The sequence below is a fragment of the Sander vitreus genome, chromosome 4 (genome assembly GCF_031162955.1).
Source record: "Sander vitreus isolate 19-12246 chromosome 4, sanVit1, whole genome shotgun sequence".
NCBI classification, from domain to species: domain Eukaryota; kingdom Metazoa; phylum Chordata; class Actinopteri; order Perciformes; family Percidae; genus Sander; species Sander vitreus.
Window position 1 is genome coordinate 25,689,641 of NC_135858.1, and position 15,786 is coordinate 25,705,426.

The 15,786-nt window shown below is 42.1% G+C and overlaps 1 protein-coding gene across 2 annotated transcripts; it reads left to right on the plus strand.

The window, feature by feature from the left end:
• Window positions 1–352: 352 nt before the first annotated feature.
• Window positions 353–11,427, plus strand: rem1 (RAS (RAD and GEM)-like GTP-binding 1). 2 transcript variants are annotated; one of them, XM_078249156.1, is made up of 6 exons: window positions 353–473; window positions 2,089–2,205; window positions 4,109–4,518; window positions 9,551–9,633; window positions 10,235–10,442; window positions 10,562–11,427. In XM_078249156.1, the coding sequence occupies exons 3-6, from the start codon at window positions 4,143–4,145 to the stop codon at window positions 10,837–10,839; spliced, it is 945 nt and encodes a 314-aa protein (XP_078105282.1). In that variant the 5' UTR covers window positions 353–473; window positions 2,089–2,205; window positions 4,109–4,142; the 3' UTR covers window positions 10,840–11,427. The 2 variants fall into 2 exon arrangements, with proteins under 2 accessions (XP_078105282.1, XP_078105283.1); XM_078249157.1 differs by lacking the exon at window positions 353–473 and having other exon boundaries at window positions 2,041–2,205; window positions 10,235–10,465; window positions 10,562–10,724.
• Window positions 11,428–15,786: the final 4,359 nt, after the last annotated feature.

Consider the following 15,786-nt stretch of genomic DNA (forward strand, 5'->3'; position numbering starts at 1 on the left):
GTAAAATTAGGTAAATTAAAAATATAAAAATATTCCAAGCTTAAATGGGATGAGCAAGCAGCAACCACCAGGCAAAAGCCGACACACCACCAATCACATCTGCTACTATCAGTCTGTGTGGCGATTTGAAGAATCATTCTTTTATGCCAAACCATTAGAAATAGTGAAAATATTAAACAAAACTTGTTTAAAACTGTATTGACTTTGTATTTGTTGTGGGTGTTTTTCCTGTTCACTACAATACAGTCAGAGTTGTATCATCTAGTGGACATTAGAGGAACTGCAACCGGGTTATGGCTAGAAAGGATCCGTCTTGTGCAAAAATTATGTAACCGTCTTACTGTAATTGGAGCGACTCAGGGACCAACAAAAAACTTGGAAGTGATTGGGATTCCGAGGTGGGCGGGAAGTCCTTCGCAGGAGGGGTGAGAGAGGAGAGAAGATACTTGAAAGGGAAGAGTTATAACAGCCAGGTAGATGTTTGTCATTTAATTCTTTTTTTTAAGATAATTTTTATGGGCTTTTCAGCCTTTAATAAACAGGACAGGTGAGAGAGAGAGAGGGAAGACATGCAGGAAATCTTCACAGGTCAGAGTCGAAGCCTGGACCTCTGCATCAAGGCATAAACCTCTAAATATATGTGCGCCTGCTCTACCCACTGAGCCAACCCAGCCACAGATGTCATTTTAAACCTCTCCAGCATTTTGATGACTGTTTGCTGCTTTCTTACACAGCTGCTCATTAACCTGCCTCAAAACTATTCAGCACTTTGTTCAACTTTTGTTGTTCTTACGTAAATAGAGGGACTTTACTTAAACTGGTCTTTCAACAGCTAAACTGGTATCTTTTTCAGATAGTCATTCATAATCTAGTCTATATCCATGAGTCATGATGTTCCACTTCCGGGATTGCTCCGGTGCCGCATGAAATTCTGCTTCGGATGCATTTATTTTCGCCGATGTCCGTTTCCTTCCTCTTTCTTTGTGTTGTAATTTTAAACTCCGGTGGATTTATGAGGACTATGGTTGACTGCTCTTCAGATCTCTGCAGGGTAAATTGAGACAGCTAGCTAGACTATCTGTCCAATCTGAGTTTTCTCGCATACAACTATTTTACAGCGGCTCCGTGCGGAGCTTAGCGCCGCCCATGACGATTGTGATTGGTCTAAAGAAATACCAATAAACCAGAGCCCGTTTTTCTCCAATCCCGGAATGCTATGTGGACTAACCAGACCCTCCTCCTCTCTGCAGCGTGTGGATGGTCTGGCAAAGCGAGACTATTCATAATCTAGCTAATTAGTAAACTGGTCCTACATCAGCTGGCTAGTGGTATCTTTGCCAGTTGGTCTTTTGTCAGCAAGCTAGTTGGTACACAGATTCATCTGTTAACTAGTATATTTTATGACTTAGTCCCTCATCAGCCAGCTAGTAAACCGGTGTCTTTGGCAGTCAGTCCTTTGTCAGCTAGCTAATTGGTAAAATGATGATTCATCTGCTAGCTACTGGTATTTTTATTTGTTAGTCCCTCATCAGCCAGCTAGTTAGCTAGCTAGCTAGTAAACTGATATTTATTAGTCCTTCAGGTAGTTACTGTAGTAAATTAGTAAACTGCTCCTTTGTCAGCTAGCTATAGAAAGGCAAAGTCCCCCCCCCCTTTCGGTGTCCGGCCATGTGACCTTATTTCTGAAAGAATCTTGAGGACTAGAAAGCTCATCCTTGATCTAACTTTAAGCCCTGATGAAGAAAATATAACACATTATCCTGAAATATTTTATATAAAAACTAGTCTATCCTGACTGAACTGTTTCATGAAGCCAAACAGGAAGTGACCAACATGTTCTCTAAACCAACTCAACCCTCCACACACTGATTAAACCACACACACACACACACACACACACACACACACCCTCCCTCCATAGTTATCTGTTTCTCCTCTGCTGTCGCTGTGAGACACACACACACACACACACACACACACACACACACACACACACACACACACAGAGAGGGAGGGTGGGAGGGAGGTAGATAACTCTGTGATTCCACTGTTAAATTTTTAACGCTGTTGTGGAACTTTTTTTTCCAGGCGGGTTACTGTGGCACCAGGGTACTGTTACACTGAAAGAGACAGAGAGACAGGTTTCAGTTCAGTTCTGTTGTTTACTGAGGCTGCACGGACACTGGACTGTTCATGGGGTGTACGGTAAGTTACTCTATATCTATCTATTGCTTACACTCTTACAAAAGAATCATGTTTGAAATGTATGTTTTCACAATGCCCAAACAAATACATCAGCACATATTTTCAGATATTTCACATGCAAAAACATCCACTTCACAATTATTATCATATGGTACATTTACATATAGGCACAGTTTTGGACATTTCCCATCTGATAACATTCAGGTGGTATCGATAAAAAGAAGTTTTCATACATTTCACATTTTAATTTGGAAATAACACATTTCTCATACTTTTTTCTGGTGTGAGTTTTTTGTTGATCTCACTTTACTAAAAGCGCCTGACATGATGTAGTTCAGTAACTCTTTTCAACCAGCTAACTAGCAGGAGATATACTGTATGATATTTTACTGTAGATGAGAGACCTGTGAACTTTGACCTCCTGACTGTCTAGTGCTTGTAGTTCTGTTGTGGATTTTTAAGCAGAAATTATTAAAATGTAATTACTGGTGATAGAAAGTCATTTTGCAGGTTTTTTTAAGCTGGTATTGTTCACCCAAAATAAGTCACAGTTACTAGTTCACTAACTACCCCCAAAGAGAAGAGCTCTGCCCTGGTCTAACTCGCCCTCACTATCTGACTATCATACTTTGCACCTTTAAGCACTTGAATTATTTATTGTAGGTTTGTTTGTGTGTCTGTGCTCTCTTATGCATACTAAAGGTTCTCATACATCCATTCAGTTTCTCTTAACCAGGATTCAACTTGGGACTCGAGTTCCAAATCATATCAAGTCTAATACATTTTATTTATGTTTTTTTAAATTAAATTATGTGTACAGTTAATTTAACTGAATCTGCTACAGGTCTATATTGTCAATTGTAAAAAAAAAAAACTAAAAAAAAACAACAACAACAACAGACTGTTTTATTTAAAAAGAAAGTTATAAATGTGATAGTGTCATAAAATAACACTGTAGGTTTGTCTAATCCAACTAAACGTAACTTTACAGCACAATACTAAGCATGCTCAGTGTCATCATGGATGTAAAGGGATGGGCTCCCATTGTAAATACTGTATTGTATTGTTCTATCATATTATGTTTTTTACAGTTTCCATGACACCTATTAACAAGGAATAACTTGTACCTGCTCAGAAGGGTTTATTCTATCTTCACATTAAGCACTTATTGTCCTGGCATTCTTGCCCTCTCTGATATTTTCTGCCAGGCTTGTGATTTTTTTTGTACTAAAGTCATTGTTGGATCAGAGAGTAGGGTTAAAGAACTCTGTGAATTTAGTGATGAACAGATGAAAAACTTTTCCTCAAGTCTTCTCTGCAGTAAAATTGTCACCACCAAAGCTTTTCTTCGGTCAATGCCAGAATCCCATTAGACGCAAGTTTAATCTTTTTAACAAAACGTTTCTTGACACTAAGACTTGGCAGTGTACAGCATAATGTCGTACTTGTGCTTTTAGTGTGTAAACCCTGTGAGTTATCACAGTGTTCAGCCCTCTTAGGTTGAAAGTTTCCAGTCTGTTGCACCTGTATCCACACCCAACAGTGATGTCACAGTGTACTGACACACCCTGGAGTACACTTCTACAACACTGCAGCACAGTGTCTTCTTTGTCTTAGAAAATGGACAGAAAACTCAAAAAAGGCATCATGTTTTATCTTTTCAGAAAGACTGATATTAGATTGGAGAGGGGTCGGGCCAAAGTAACGCTCTGTGGGTTGTCGTTTTGAATGTCATTCAAAAGACCTTTCAAGAATGTTAAAGACCATAGAGTGTTGTAGGGATGATGTATTTTTTTAGGTAAACAATGGAAGTTAGCATCGCCCTGGTTCTCTCGACAAAAAGCCGATTTTTAGGGAACAAGACTTTATTCTAAAACCTAAATCGTCCTGTCTCCTCCCTCAGGTCTGTCCTGTCCTGATGCCGTTACCATAGCAAAATGACCCTGAACACCCAAAGAGAGAAGGAGCCCCTGCGGCGGCGAGGCAGCACGCCGATTCCATCCACCCACTTCTACCAGCAACCGTCCTGGACTCGGGACCTTCAGGACCCTCGGCTCCCCGGCAGCACCCAGTCGGACCCCGAGCAGCCACGCCCCAAGCGCAGCCACCCTCCTCTGGGACAATCGGCGTCCTACCACCCTGGAGACAAGTCACTCCACTACCGCGCCCAGTGGAGTTCAGACTCGGACGACGACTCGCAAAGCGACTCAGATTGTGTTTACAGAGTGGTGTTGCTCGGTGACCACAGCGTCGGAAAGACCAGCCTCGCAGGAATCTTTGCTGGAATCACAGAGAAAGAGGAACAACCTGGAGGTGGGATGTTACGTTTTGGTTCTCTGATTAGTTTAACCCTTAATACTTAATGTTCTCTTAAACAAATATTGTATACTTTGAAAGAGAACATATACTCTAGAAAGAAGTCTATCTTGTCTTTTCAAAAATATGCTTCGATATGAGTTTACAGTGAGTTTATGTAACTGGTATAAGACAAAAAGAAACAAATAATTCCTCTTACAAAAAATATTTCATAAGCAATTAAACACTTTTGCCTAGTTAAACACTTCTAGATCTGGTAGCTCATGGTGGCTAATGGTTGCAAACTTTGGATGGATACTAGGGCTGTTGGAACAAATTCCGGGAGTCAAATATAATTTGAATAAACAAAATCGATAATAATCGAATCAGCATTACAATTACTATTCGAATGTGTATTTTTTATAAATGTGTTGGCTAACGTAAGCGTTTCTCACTCTTCTCGCCTCGGCCTCCCCACATGTAAAAAACTTTGTCACGTCTGATGACCAATCAAGTTAACGGGAGTGAGCAACACAAGGCATTAACGGTAAAGACCGAGTAGAGCGTGAGTGATGGCCTGCGGCTGGGAATCAGAAGTAAGATGAGAAATACTGTTTTAACATGAAATAAAATAAATGACTACCACTGAGTCAAAATGTTATCATGAATTAGCTCGTTCTTGTTTCCTAACTGCACCACGAGTTATAAGAGCCTAGCTGGGAGCTTCATGGAGACAGCCATTGTTAATGTTGTCTGTCCTTCAGCTGTCAGAGAACGCTTCAACTTCATATATAAATTTCTAATAGCTGTATTCTCATTAACTCGATAATTTGCAAGAAACAGGTTGCTTATAAACTACTTGAAAAGTAACGATCAAACCATTTGGAAAAGTTATCAATGCTGTTAGCATTTTGGCTAACACTTACAATACCGTGGGACATATAAGACACATTATTTCGGCTGTGCTTTCAAACATGCTGTCATTGTGCAAACCCGAACACTGTTAGTGTTTACAAAAGAGCCGTTTCACTACACTTGTAACATTACAGGGTTCTCTGTTGATTTGCTTGTCGCTATGTGTTCGTGGTTGAAAATAAATGTAAACAAAGCGGTGTGCCAGAAATGCAATGATGTAGTTGCCCCTTCTAGGCTAATGTTTGAAATCCCTCTAGTGGACAGAACGTATACCAACAACCACCTGCTGATGTGTGGCATTGGCAATGCATAAGCTTGAGTAGTTTAGTAAACTATAATAATTGGCTGAATTTGAGCATTAAATATTTGAATATAATTTGAATATTAAAAATCATATTGAGGAGCAATGTCTAGCTTATCTGGTAGAGTGTGCGCCCCATGTAGGCTGAGTCCTTGGCAGCGCTGCCTAATAAAAAAAGAAATAAAAAAAAAATAATAAAAAAAATATTTATGTAGTGCTGTCAGTTAAACGCGTTATTAACGGCGTTAACGCAAACCCATTTTAACGGCGTACATTTTTTTATCGCAAGATTAACGTTCTTTTCTTAAAGTTCTTTTTGGCATAGCAAACTTTGTAGTTTTTTTCACATGCTGTTGCAACAACTAGTAACGTTAGAAAAACGACAACACCACACCGGATCTAGCTAGACCGGAATCAAAACAACAGGCACGCCGCACACACTTGTTTGGGCTTGCGAGCCGGCCAAAGAGTAGTAGGCTAACGTTACGTTTTGAGTGAATGGCGAGCGCGAGACGCCGAAATGGATGCCAATAAGATTCTGAATGGAAAGTTTGCTTTTAAAAAGTTGCCAAATGGTTCCATTGACAAGACCAAAGTGATCTGTGTGTTTTGTTGTTGTGAACTGAGCTATCATCGCAGCACATCCAGTCTGAAATACCACTTGATGGCCAAGCACACAGCTGATGCGAAGTCTCCGCCCCCTCGTCAAAGCTAGGCGACAAAAGCACAAAGCAAGCCGATCCACTTTTCCATGTTGATAAGAGCATTAAAATGAGAAAAAAAAAATTGGACAAAAAGAAATGTAGAGACAGTTAGAATAGACAAAAATGTGTGATTAATTGCAAGTTAACTATGACATTAATGCGATTAATCGCGATTAAATATTTGTATCATTTGACAGCACTAATTTAATGACATTCTAATTGTATTATAGAGGAAAATTGACAGCTCTAATGGATACTGCTGTATAACTGACAGTGCAGTGTCAGTTTATTAACTATCAAAAGAGTAACAACTGATCTTGTTTGCAGTTTCCTGTCAACAGCTTTAGAAATGTCTTTTTTATTATGGTCATCATCGGGGAAAATGCTCTCTGGGCTGCAGGAGAATGTTTAGGTGCAGGATAAACTGGCAGGTGATCAACCTGTAATTATTAAAGTATTAAAGGAAAAGTTTGACATTTTGGGAACTATGCTTAACTCTTGCCATAACATAGATTAGAAGATTGATCAATCTTCTCTGAATCACTGGAGAACACATCAATGTTTTCCACCATATTTTATTTTGTTGTGTTGTAGTTTTCATACTCAGTCCTCAAAAGCTCCGTGGTCAGCTTCTGTGTCTGATTTTGTTTTGACATCATAACCTTGACTGACCCGACATCATTGATCTGCTCCTGTGTCACGTGTTGATTGGCCTGAGGCCATGATTGACAACCTGTATTGATCCAATGCGAGTCTGACATGATGTGAAGGGGCAGAGCCTGTCTGATGTTAATTTCCAGGTTGACTGAGCTCCACGTCTGGTTACACTCTCTTCTTTAGTTTTACATGCTTTTGTTGTTGTTGTTTTTGTGTGCTCAGAGTCTGTTGTTTGTTTCATGTTATTAGCTGTGTTGTCATTGTGGTTGGTTGTGGTTTGTCTCTCTATGATCACAGACATAAAGGGCAGCTGGGATTTGTTTTTGGTCGTCCATGTTCTTTATTGTTTTTAGCTATGCTCACAGAGTGGCTGTAGGGATGACGATGTTTGTCTGTTAGTCCACCACTTTGGTCCAGACTGAAGAATCTCAACAACTATTGGATAGATTGCCATGAAATTTGTAAATGTAATAACTCTAGTGGTGATCATCATCATCATCATCATCATCATCATCATCATCATCATCATCATCATCATCATCCAGTTTTACTGCGTCCAACACTTGGGTTTATGACCAAAAACATGCAAAACTATTGACATTCCCATCAGCCTCAGTGTGTGTGTGTGTGTGTGTGTGTGTGTGTGTGTGTGTGTGTGTGTGTGTGTGTGTGTGTGTGTGTGTGTGTGTGTGTGTGTGTGTTAGTGCTAATTAGTGAGTTTTCATTCTAACATGCTAAACTGGAAGCAAACATCAGTATGTTAGCGTTGTTATTGTGAGCATGTTATCATGCTGACTTTGGCATTCAGTTTAAAGCACCGCTGTGCCCAAGCCATAGACTATAAAAATAATGGATGTAGCATTAGTGATGTCACCCATTGGTTTGTAGACTGCTGTAGAGGGCTGCATTGGGATTGGGTCCCACCGGGCTCCGAGCTCCAAGCCAAGGCTTCGTCCACCGTCCGCCCGCTCCCTCATCCTCGGCTCCTTCCTCCCCCTCTCTCCCTCTCCTCTCTCCCTCATCCACTGCTCCTTCCTCCCCGCCTAACAGCAGCAAGTACCTGCCTTCTTTGCCTGCATCTTCTCCCTATTAACCTATAAAATGACGTGTTTTCTCATGCGGGACGGCAGAAGACACAACATCAATGCATTTCTATTATTGTGCGGGCATAAATTCTCAGAGTTTTGCGGGTGCAGGCGGGAGTGGACATACACATTGCGGGAGCGGTCGGGAGTGTAACACACATGTTGCGGGTGCAGGCGGTAATGGTCAGAAATTTGCCGGGAGCGGGATGAAGAAAACAGTCCCGCGCAGGGCTCTAGACTGCTGTTTTGAACCCAGGAGTGACCATATTGAAGTGGCGGAGCTGGGGAGGATGACGTGTCTAAGACAGTGTTGTGTATGGTTCCAATGGCACTGCGCTAAGCTAAACGCGCTAAGCTAACGCTAAAGAGTGATTTTCAACCCTTCTGAAAATAATAAATAAAATCATAATTTCCAAAATGAAACTCAAGCTGTATTGAAGAAGACTAGCAGCTAGCGATTAAGGCCATGAAGTTTATTGAAGTTTAATGTTTATTGAAGTAATAAATCAAGCGTCATTTCCCGCATAGACTTCTATAGAAACAGACTTCTTTTTGGAGCCAGCGAAGTCCACCACTGCTGGAAACTAGATAGAATGCAGGTTTAAGGCACTTCCGCATTGGCTTCACTATTCAGACGCGGAAGTTGCCGCTGTGCCCATAGACTGTATATTAAAGTGCCCATATTATGAAAAAATAAATTTTTCTGGGATTTGGGGTGTTATTTTGTGTCTCTGGTGCTTCCACACACATACAAACTTTGAAAAAGAAAAACATCCATGCTGTTTTGAGTGAGATACAGGTATTCCACGCAAAGTTGGAAGTGCGCCCTCATTTAGAAGAAGTCTCCCGGCTAATCCTGCCTTGTACAGGACGAAGTTGGAGAAACAGATAGCTAGCTCATGTAATCCTTACCTAGCTACTGCGCATGTGCGACTGACAACAAAGATGTTACAGAAGTTAAGAGGTCTCACTCTGTAGCTAAAACAGAGACCTGACCTCGCTAGTTTCAAGTCTTCTGCAACACAGAATTATGTAAATTTTTTAAATTATGGTCTTGTTGATTTTAAAATCGGTGATAAGGCGGGGGGTGTTTTAGGGCGTGGCTATGATGTGATTTCCAGTAAAAGTGTGTAACGTAACGTAGAGTGTAAGGGCTCCTCCCTCACTCCTCCCTCTCGTCTAAAATCGTCACATCCGCAACCAGGATGGCTGAGTCCGTAACGGCAAACTCGACGACGGATAGCAGATCTCCACAAACCAATAGGTGACGTTACACATGCGCTGTCCATTAATATACAGTCTATGGCTGTGCCTAAGCACAGCCTCACTGAGCTGCTAGCATTGCTGCAGATTCAGACTTATTGTTTGTGTTTGTTTGTTTGTTACAGAGGACACATACGAGCGGACACTAACAGTAGATGGAGAGGAAACCACACTCATCGTCATGGATACCTGGGAGAATGACAAACTGGTGTGTGTGTGTGTGTGTGTGTGTGTGTGTGTGTGTGTGTGTGTGTGTGTGTGTGTGTGTGTGTATGTAAATGCTTTTTACCTTTTGACCTGAGATCATTTTTTTTTTTATTTGATAAATGTTATACAAATGTTCTAGAAAAGTGTTAAGTTTAGTGAACTTTTAGAACAATAAATCAGAGTACAGAAGAGTAAAATTATTTAAAAAAAAATGGATGTCAGGAATGAATATGGTCAAATTTCCATACAGTTGGATCACAGCTCCCGACCACTGGCAAACAAAGTATCCAAATGTTGATGTGGATTACTGTGATTAAGGCAAACTTCCTGTTGCTCCTTCACAATAAATGCCTAGGGGTTCACCGTGGAGAGGCTTTTATTGTGGAACAGCAGCAGTTTATATTAATAGTATCTAAACAGCAATATATTTTACTGAAGCTCTGACAGAACAACAATTAAATACAGATCAGAAAACAGAAAGGCTGCTGTGTGTTAGATGAAAATGGAAACAGGAACATAGCAGAAGAATCAGCTCTTAAATCTGGATTAATAATTAAATGAAGATGTTGCTTACCCTCCCTCCGTGTCTCTCTTTTTCTCAGGAGGAGGAGGACAACTGCTCTCGGGACGACTGTCTGAAGGTTGGGAGTGCTTATGTCATCGTCTACTCCGTCACTGACCGCTCTAGCTTCGACGCCGCCGCTGAGCTTCGTATCACACTGCGACGCACCCGCCAGGCCGAAAACCTTCCCATCATTCTCGTGGGCAACAAGAGCGACCTGGTCCGGTCCAGAGAAGTCGCAGTGGAAGGTGGGGGTCAGAGGTCACAGTGGGTATATACATACGCATATCGATATACAACAAATTGATAATGTAGACTGATGCTATGATAATGATTTATTCTCTTTCTGGATGTCTTTGTTTTCCAGAGGGCCGAGCGTGTGCTGTGGTGTTTGACTGCAAGTTCATCGAGACGTCGGCGTCTCTGCAGCACAATGTGACCGAGCTGTTCGAGGGCGTGATCCGACAGATCCGCCTCCGCCGGGACGGCGGCGAGGCCATCCAGCGCCGATGCTCCATCTACAAGCGCAAAGAGAGTCTCACTCAGAAGGCTCGGCGCTTCCTGGACCGATTGGTGGCACGCAACAACCAGCGCATGGCGGTCAAAGTGCGCTCCAAGAGCTGCCACGACCTGGCCGTCCTCTAAGGACATGTGTCCACCAGAAATGTCAGGTCGGAGCTTCTTTGGCTTATTGAAGTTCTCTCTGTTTGTTACATCAGGGACAATGGCATCTGCGGTGATTCTCACATTCAGCAATTCAACAACAAAGATGATCAGCAGCAAACAGAGTCAGCAGACAGTTAGCCTACGTACATCGCTGTGATCACTGTGAACAATTCATTTTCCTGTTTGAGCATTTGGTCTCACAATGTTTGTGACTTTTCCTCCAGATGATCTGAAAAAACTGACTGTGAAGGATCATCACTGTATGTGTGTGTGTGTGTGTTTGTGCGTGTGTGTGTGTGTGTGTGTGTGTGTGTGTGTGTGTGTGTGTGTGTGTGTGTGTGAACATCAGGATGTCCTGTAGTTTCTACTGTGTCCACTGTTCTGTTTCTTGAGCTTTCAACAGTTTTCAGTTCAACACTGTGCAGAATAAAGTCTTAAAGGAACAGTCCTCTCAATCGTTTCAAATCATGTTTTACAGACGTCTAATACAGATGACCACCACTATGATATGAATATGGTTTTAATTTCAGTTCAATGTATTAAAAAAAAGATACTATGTACAAATAGTTTGGAATCTCATGTCTTTTTTTGATTCCAAAACCAAAACCCTACGATTGAAAGTGTAAGGAATCGATTTAACAGTGTATTGACCTGCTCTAATGTAAGCATGTCTGGTTAACTAGCTCACTACATACAGTACATTGATGTATAATGAGAACTGGATACAATGCCACCACTCAGCCTTGCAGCCAATTTATTTTAGTTGCAATGTAGAATCCCACCATGGCCCAAAAAGCAGTTTCCCCATAGGTAGTCTATCGACGACGTTTCATTTCCGGGATTGCTCCGTTGCCGCCGGAAATTCCACCGGATGTCCCTCATTTCCTCCGGATGTTGGTTACCTTCTGCTTTCTTTCTGTTGGAATTCTAAACTCCGGTGGATGTATGAGGGCTATGGTTAACTGCTCCTCAGATCTCTGCAGGGTAAATCCAGACAGCTAGCTAGATTATCTGTCCAATCTGAGTTTTCTGTTGCACGACTAAAACAACCTTTGAACGTACATGTTCCACCAAAATAAATTCCTTCCCGAGGCTATTTTGCAGAGGCACCGTTGCTCCGTCCGGCTGTGGAGGAGGGTCTGGCAATGTGACGCTACCACATAGGCCACCATTGTAAAAGAGAAGTCTGTAAAACTCGGGTGGATCGGGCCGCATTTTTCTGTCCGAGCCCGGCCTGCGTCCAACGGAGCAATAACTGAGCCCGGCCCGAGCCCGACAGGCATTAATATATTTGTGTCTGAGCCCGACACAGTTAAAATAAAAAAAAATTCTCATACTAATGACACATACTGTACGTTTGTGGGAAGGCATTCGGAAATGTCAACAGATGAGCTAACACATTCCCTCCCATTCCCGACGTGGGCGCTGGACGGGAAATTGACAACTGCGTCGGTCTTAAACTAGCAAAGACACTTGCGTTGGGCTTTGCACTGCGCTGCGCCGGGTGCAAGATAGGGCCCCAAGAGTCTCTGTTAGGCTGCACAGTGGTACTTTGAGCTGAATGCTAACGTCAATCAATCAATCAATTTTATTTGTCACATGTATTAATTCCAGTTGTAATCCCACTGGTTCCTTTAGTTTGTGCATTAAAGGAGTTTTAAATAGAATAGTATCAGCCCTTTTGTGTGTTCAGCCGAACGAACCAGTCTCTGCAGGGCCTTGCGGTCCTGTTCAGTGCTGTTTCCGTACAAGGCAGTGATGTTCCTGTCATTCTTCAGGAGTAGAAATAGCTTATATTTGAGTAGATACCTGGAATTTCCTCAGGCATTTGAGATGAAACAATTTCTGCCTTGCCTTTCTTACCACTGAGTCAGTATGCAGTACCCAAGCCAGACCCTCTGTGATGTGGACACCAAGGTACTTGTAGCTGTACACCCTTAACGGGGGTGTAGTTCTTTTCCTGCTTCTGCCCAAAGTCCACTATCATCTCTTTAGTCTTGCTGACATTCATGAGGTGGTTGTTAGGTAAAGAAGTAGAGCACTCAGGTTCTCTACTTCTTTCAGTTAGGCCTTTACATTGTTGTCTGTGATCAGGCCCACCACAGCTGTGTTGTCAGCAAACATGATGATGGTGTTGGAGAAAGTGGCTACACAGTCATGTGTGTACAGGGAGTACAGCAGGGGGCTCAAAACATAGCCCTGGGGTGCTCCGGTGTTAAGGTGTGTGGGAGAGGTGTGTCCGCCTCATCACCAGTGTTGGGGAAGTTTTAAAAAGTAGTGTTTGCTCGTTACTCGTTACTTCTTAAAAAAGTAATCTGTTACTTCCCCCTATGGAAAGTAACTTTTTACTTTACTCGTTACTTTTACGTTACTTTTAAAAGCAGGCGTCTCTGGCAGAGACTGAAGTTAATTATACAAAACTGTCTTTGACCATAAAGCCAATCTACGGTTTATCAGTGAAGTGTCTGAACTACACTGCAGGCTGGATTCTCTACTCACAAAGTGACGGCTGATTCATTATCAAGGAGGCCAGCGCGGGTTGAATCCACAGCAGGTCATCGCTGTTACACGGTGTTAGTGTATACTATGTAATGTCTGTATCGACTTGTACCGGTCGCGCAGCCACGATGGTCCATTCATTGTCGTAGACACATGCAGGCTCTTTTCTGGAACTCCTTGCAGGTCCGTGCAACCGACACAAGTCCACAGCGGTCCGCTGCGTGTAAGTATGAGGCCATCTCCACCGCATCCATCTGTGAGGTTGTCAGCTTTGTGTCTGTCTGGCTCAGAGTGCCGCCCAGCAAAAAGCCACGAAGCTTAAAACGCTCTCAAAAGTTAGCTTTGGCTGTGCTACCAGCCTCTGTCACGTCCCGTGTGGAATTTGTGAGCGTGCAGCTGAGAAGACAGCGTCGCTGTCAAATCTGTCCCTGGGAAAAGTAACGTTGTGCCGAATTGAAAAAGGAACTACGTTTTGTTACCAAATTGTCAGGAAGTCAAGGCTCCACACGCAGAGTGTTAATAGCGCGTTCCATTTGTACTTGGAAGTCGGATTTTCCGAGATTAAAGTCGGAAATGCCCCCTGACCTCAGATTTCTGAGTTCGGAACTCGGACAACCACCGAGTACCCCGAGTTAAAAAATCCAACATGGCTGTGTGTTTCACTTTGTGTCTCACTAAATCAGTTGTACACACAGTGCTGTCCATCTTCTATGGACATGTTGTTACTCTTTTTGTATGCACAAAAAACTGCATAATGCGTTGTTATAAACTGGTAATGCTAACAATGACTAACTTGGCTAGAGCTAATGAAAACAACGAAAATACGACTTGTAAATGGAACGCATTTAACTCGGGGGTGACGTCATTTCCAGCTTTGGCTTCCGAGTTCCGAGGTAAATGGAACGCAGTATTAATCCCAGGACCTTGAGCTTTGTGACAAGCCGCACAATGGCAATGATAACATGCTGATGTTTATCAGGTATGTTGTTAACAATGTTCAGCATCTTAGTTAAGCATGTTAGCATGCTAATATCTGCTAATTGGCAATAAACACAGATTACAGCTGAGGCTGATGGGAATGTAATTAGTTCTGCAGGTCAAAAAAACCAAAGTATTTGACAAGTTATTTTTTTTATTCAATCATCCTGATGGGGACATCAATATTTATATTACCTCATGACAATATCGAACTCAGTCGCAAATGTGAACCTGTTGGTTGCTCTAAAAGAAACGTCTGAAGACCATGTTGTATATGTTTTATTTTTTACAAGTGAACAGAAATGAGGCTGAACTGCTGTGAAATGACAATAAACTGGTTTAAATCTGTAGCAGTTCATCTGGAAAGCACATCAGGCAGACTGGTTGTCCCAGCTTTTGCTGAACAAATATTCTATCTGCTTATTGATTAGGCATTTTGGTGACAGACACACACACACACACACACACACACACACACACACACACACACACACACACACACACACACATACACACACTATGTGGTTGTACAGGGACAGTGTGGAGGAGGAGTGTTTCACATTGATTTGATGAGAGTAATGGAAAAAATGCATGACTGCTCAACCCGGATGACACACACACACACACACACACACACACACACACACACACACACACACACACACACACACACACACACACACAGTGATGTGTAAACATCCTCTCAGTGGAGGAGGACCAGAGGCTCTGAGCTGTGAGTTCAGCTCCCTCCTGAATTTGTTAAGAATAGAAACATCAGAAAATTCTCCTCAGTGTTTCCTCTGGTGAGGATAATTGATGACATTGTTGGATGTTGTTGGACCTGCTTCTTGCTCGTCTTCTGTTGTTTTATTTCAAGGAGTAAAGACACCATTTGCTTGTAGGGCTGACTTTGTTGTAAAACAAGTTAGCAGCTTTGGGCTAATGTAGGTCATTAGCTCGTTGCTGACAGGGACTTGACAAAGAAATGTAAGCGGACACACCACATGGTTTGTTACACAGAACCACCTGACAAGCCGTCATTGAAAACTGTTTGGAAAAAGGGCAGGCACTTGCAGAAGCCAGTCAGGAGAAGGGCAAAACCATCTTTTCCATCGTAAAAAGCCTTCTGTGCTCTTCTTTTAATGAAGAAATACTCTCCAGTTCTAATATAACTGATGCTATTGCAGCATCTTTGCCAGGAAGACTCAGCTTGCTTTGCCCAGGGGCCACTTTGGCATAATGACAAGAGACCAGGGGCCAGTTCATAAACAAACACTATTAATATTCATCAGATAAAATGAATAAACCTTAAAAGGTCCGTAACTCATCTTTCTATGAAATTATTTTTTTTGTATTCTTTATTATTGTGCAACCTCGCATACAGCAATTTCTGTATGGCAAAATAAACAGTGCTTTAATATTATATGACGTGACAAAATAAAGGCAAAT

What these genes read in the sequence shown, in the direction of transcription:
- rem1 (XM_078249156.1), top strand. Translation starts at nt 4,143, where the DNA reads ATGACCCTGAACACCCAAAGAGAGAAGGAGCCCCTGCGGCGGCGAGGC. An exon ending in CCTGGGAGAATGACAAACTG is followed by an intron (nt 9,634 to 10,234) that starts GTGTGTGTGTGT and finishes TCTTTTTCTCAG; the next exon opens with GAGGAGGAGGACAACTGCTC. An exon ending in CAGAGAAGTCGCAGTGGAAG is followed by an intron (nt 10,443 to 10,561) that starts GTGGGGGTCAGA and finishes TTTGTTTTCCAG; the next exon opens with AGGGCCGAGCGTGTGCTGTG.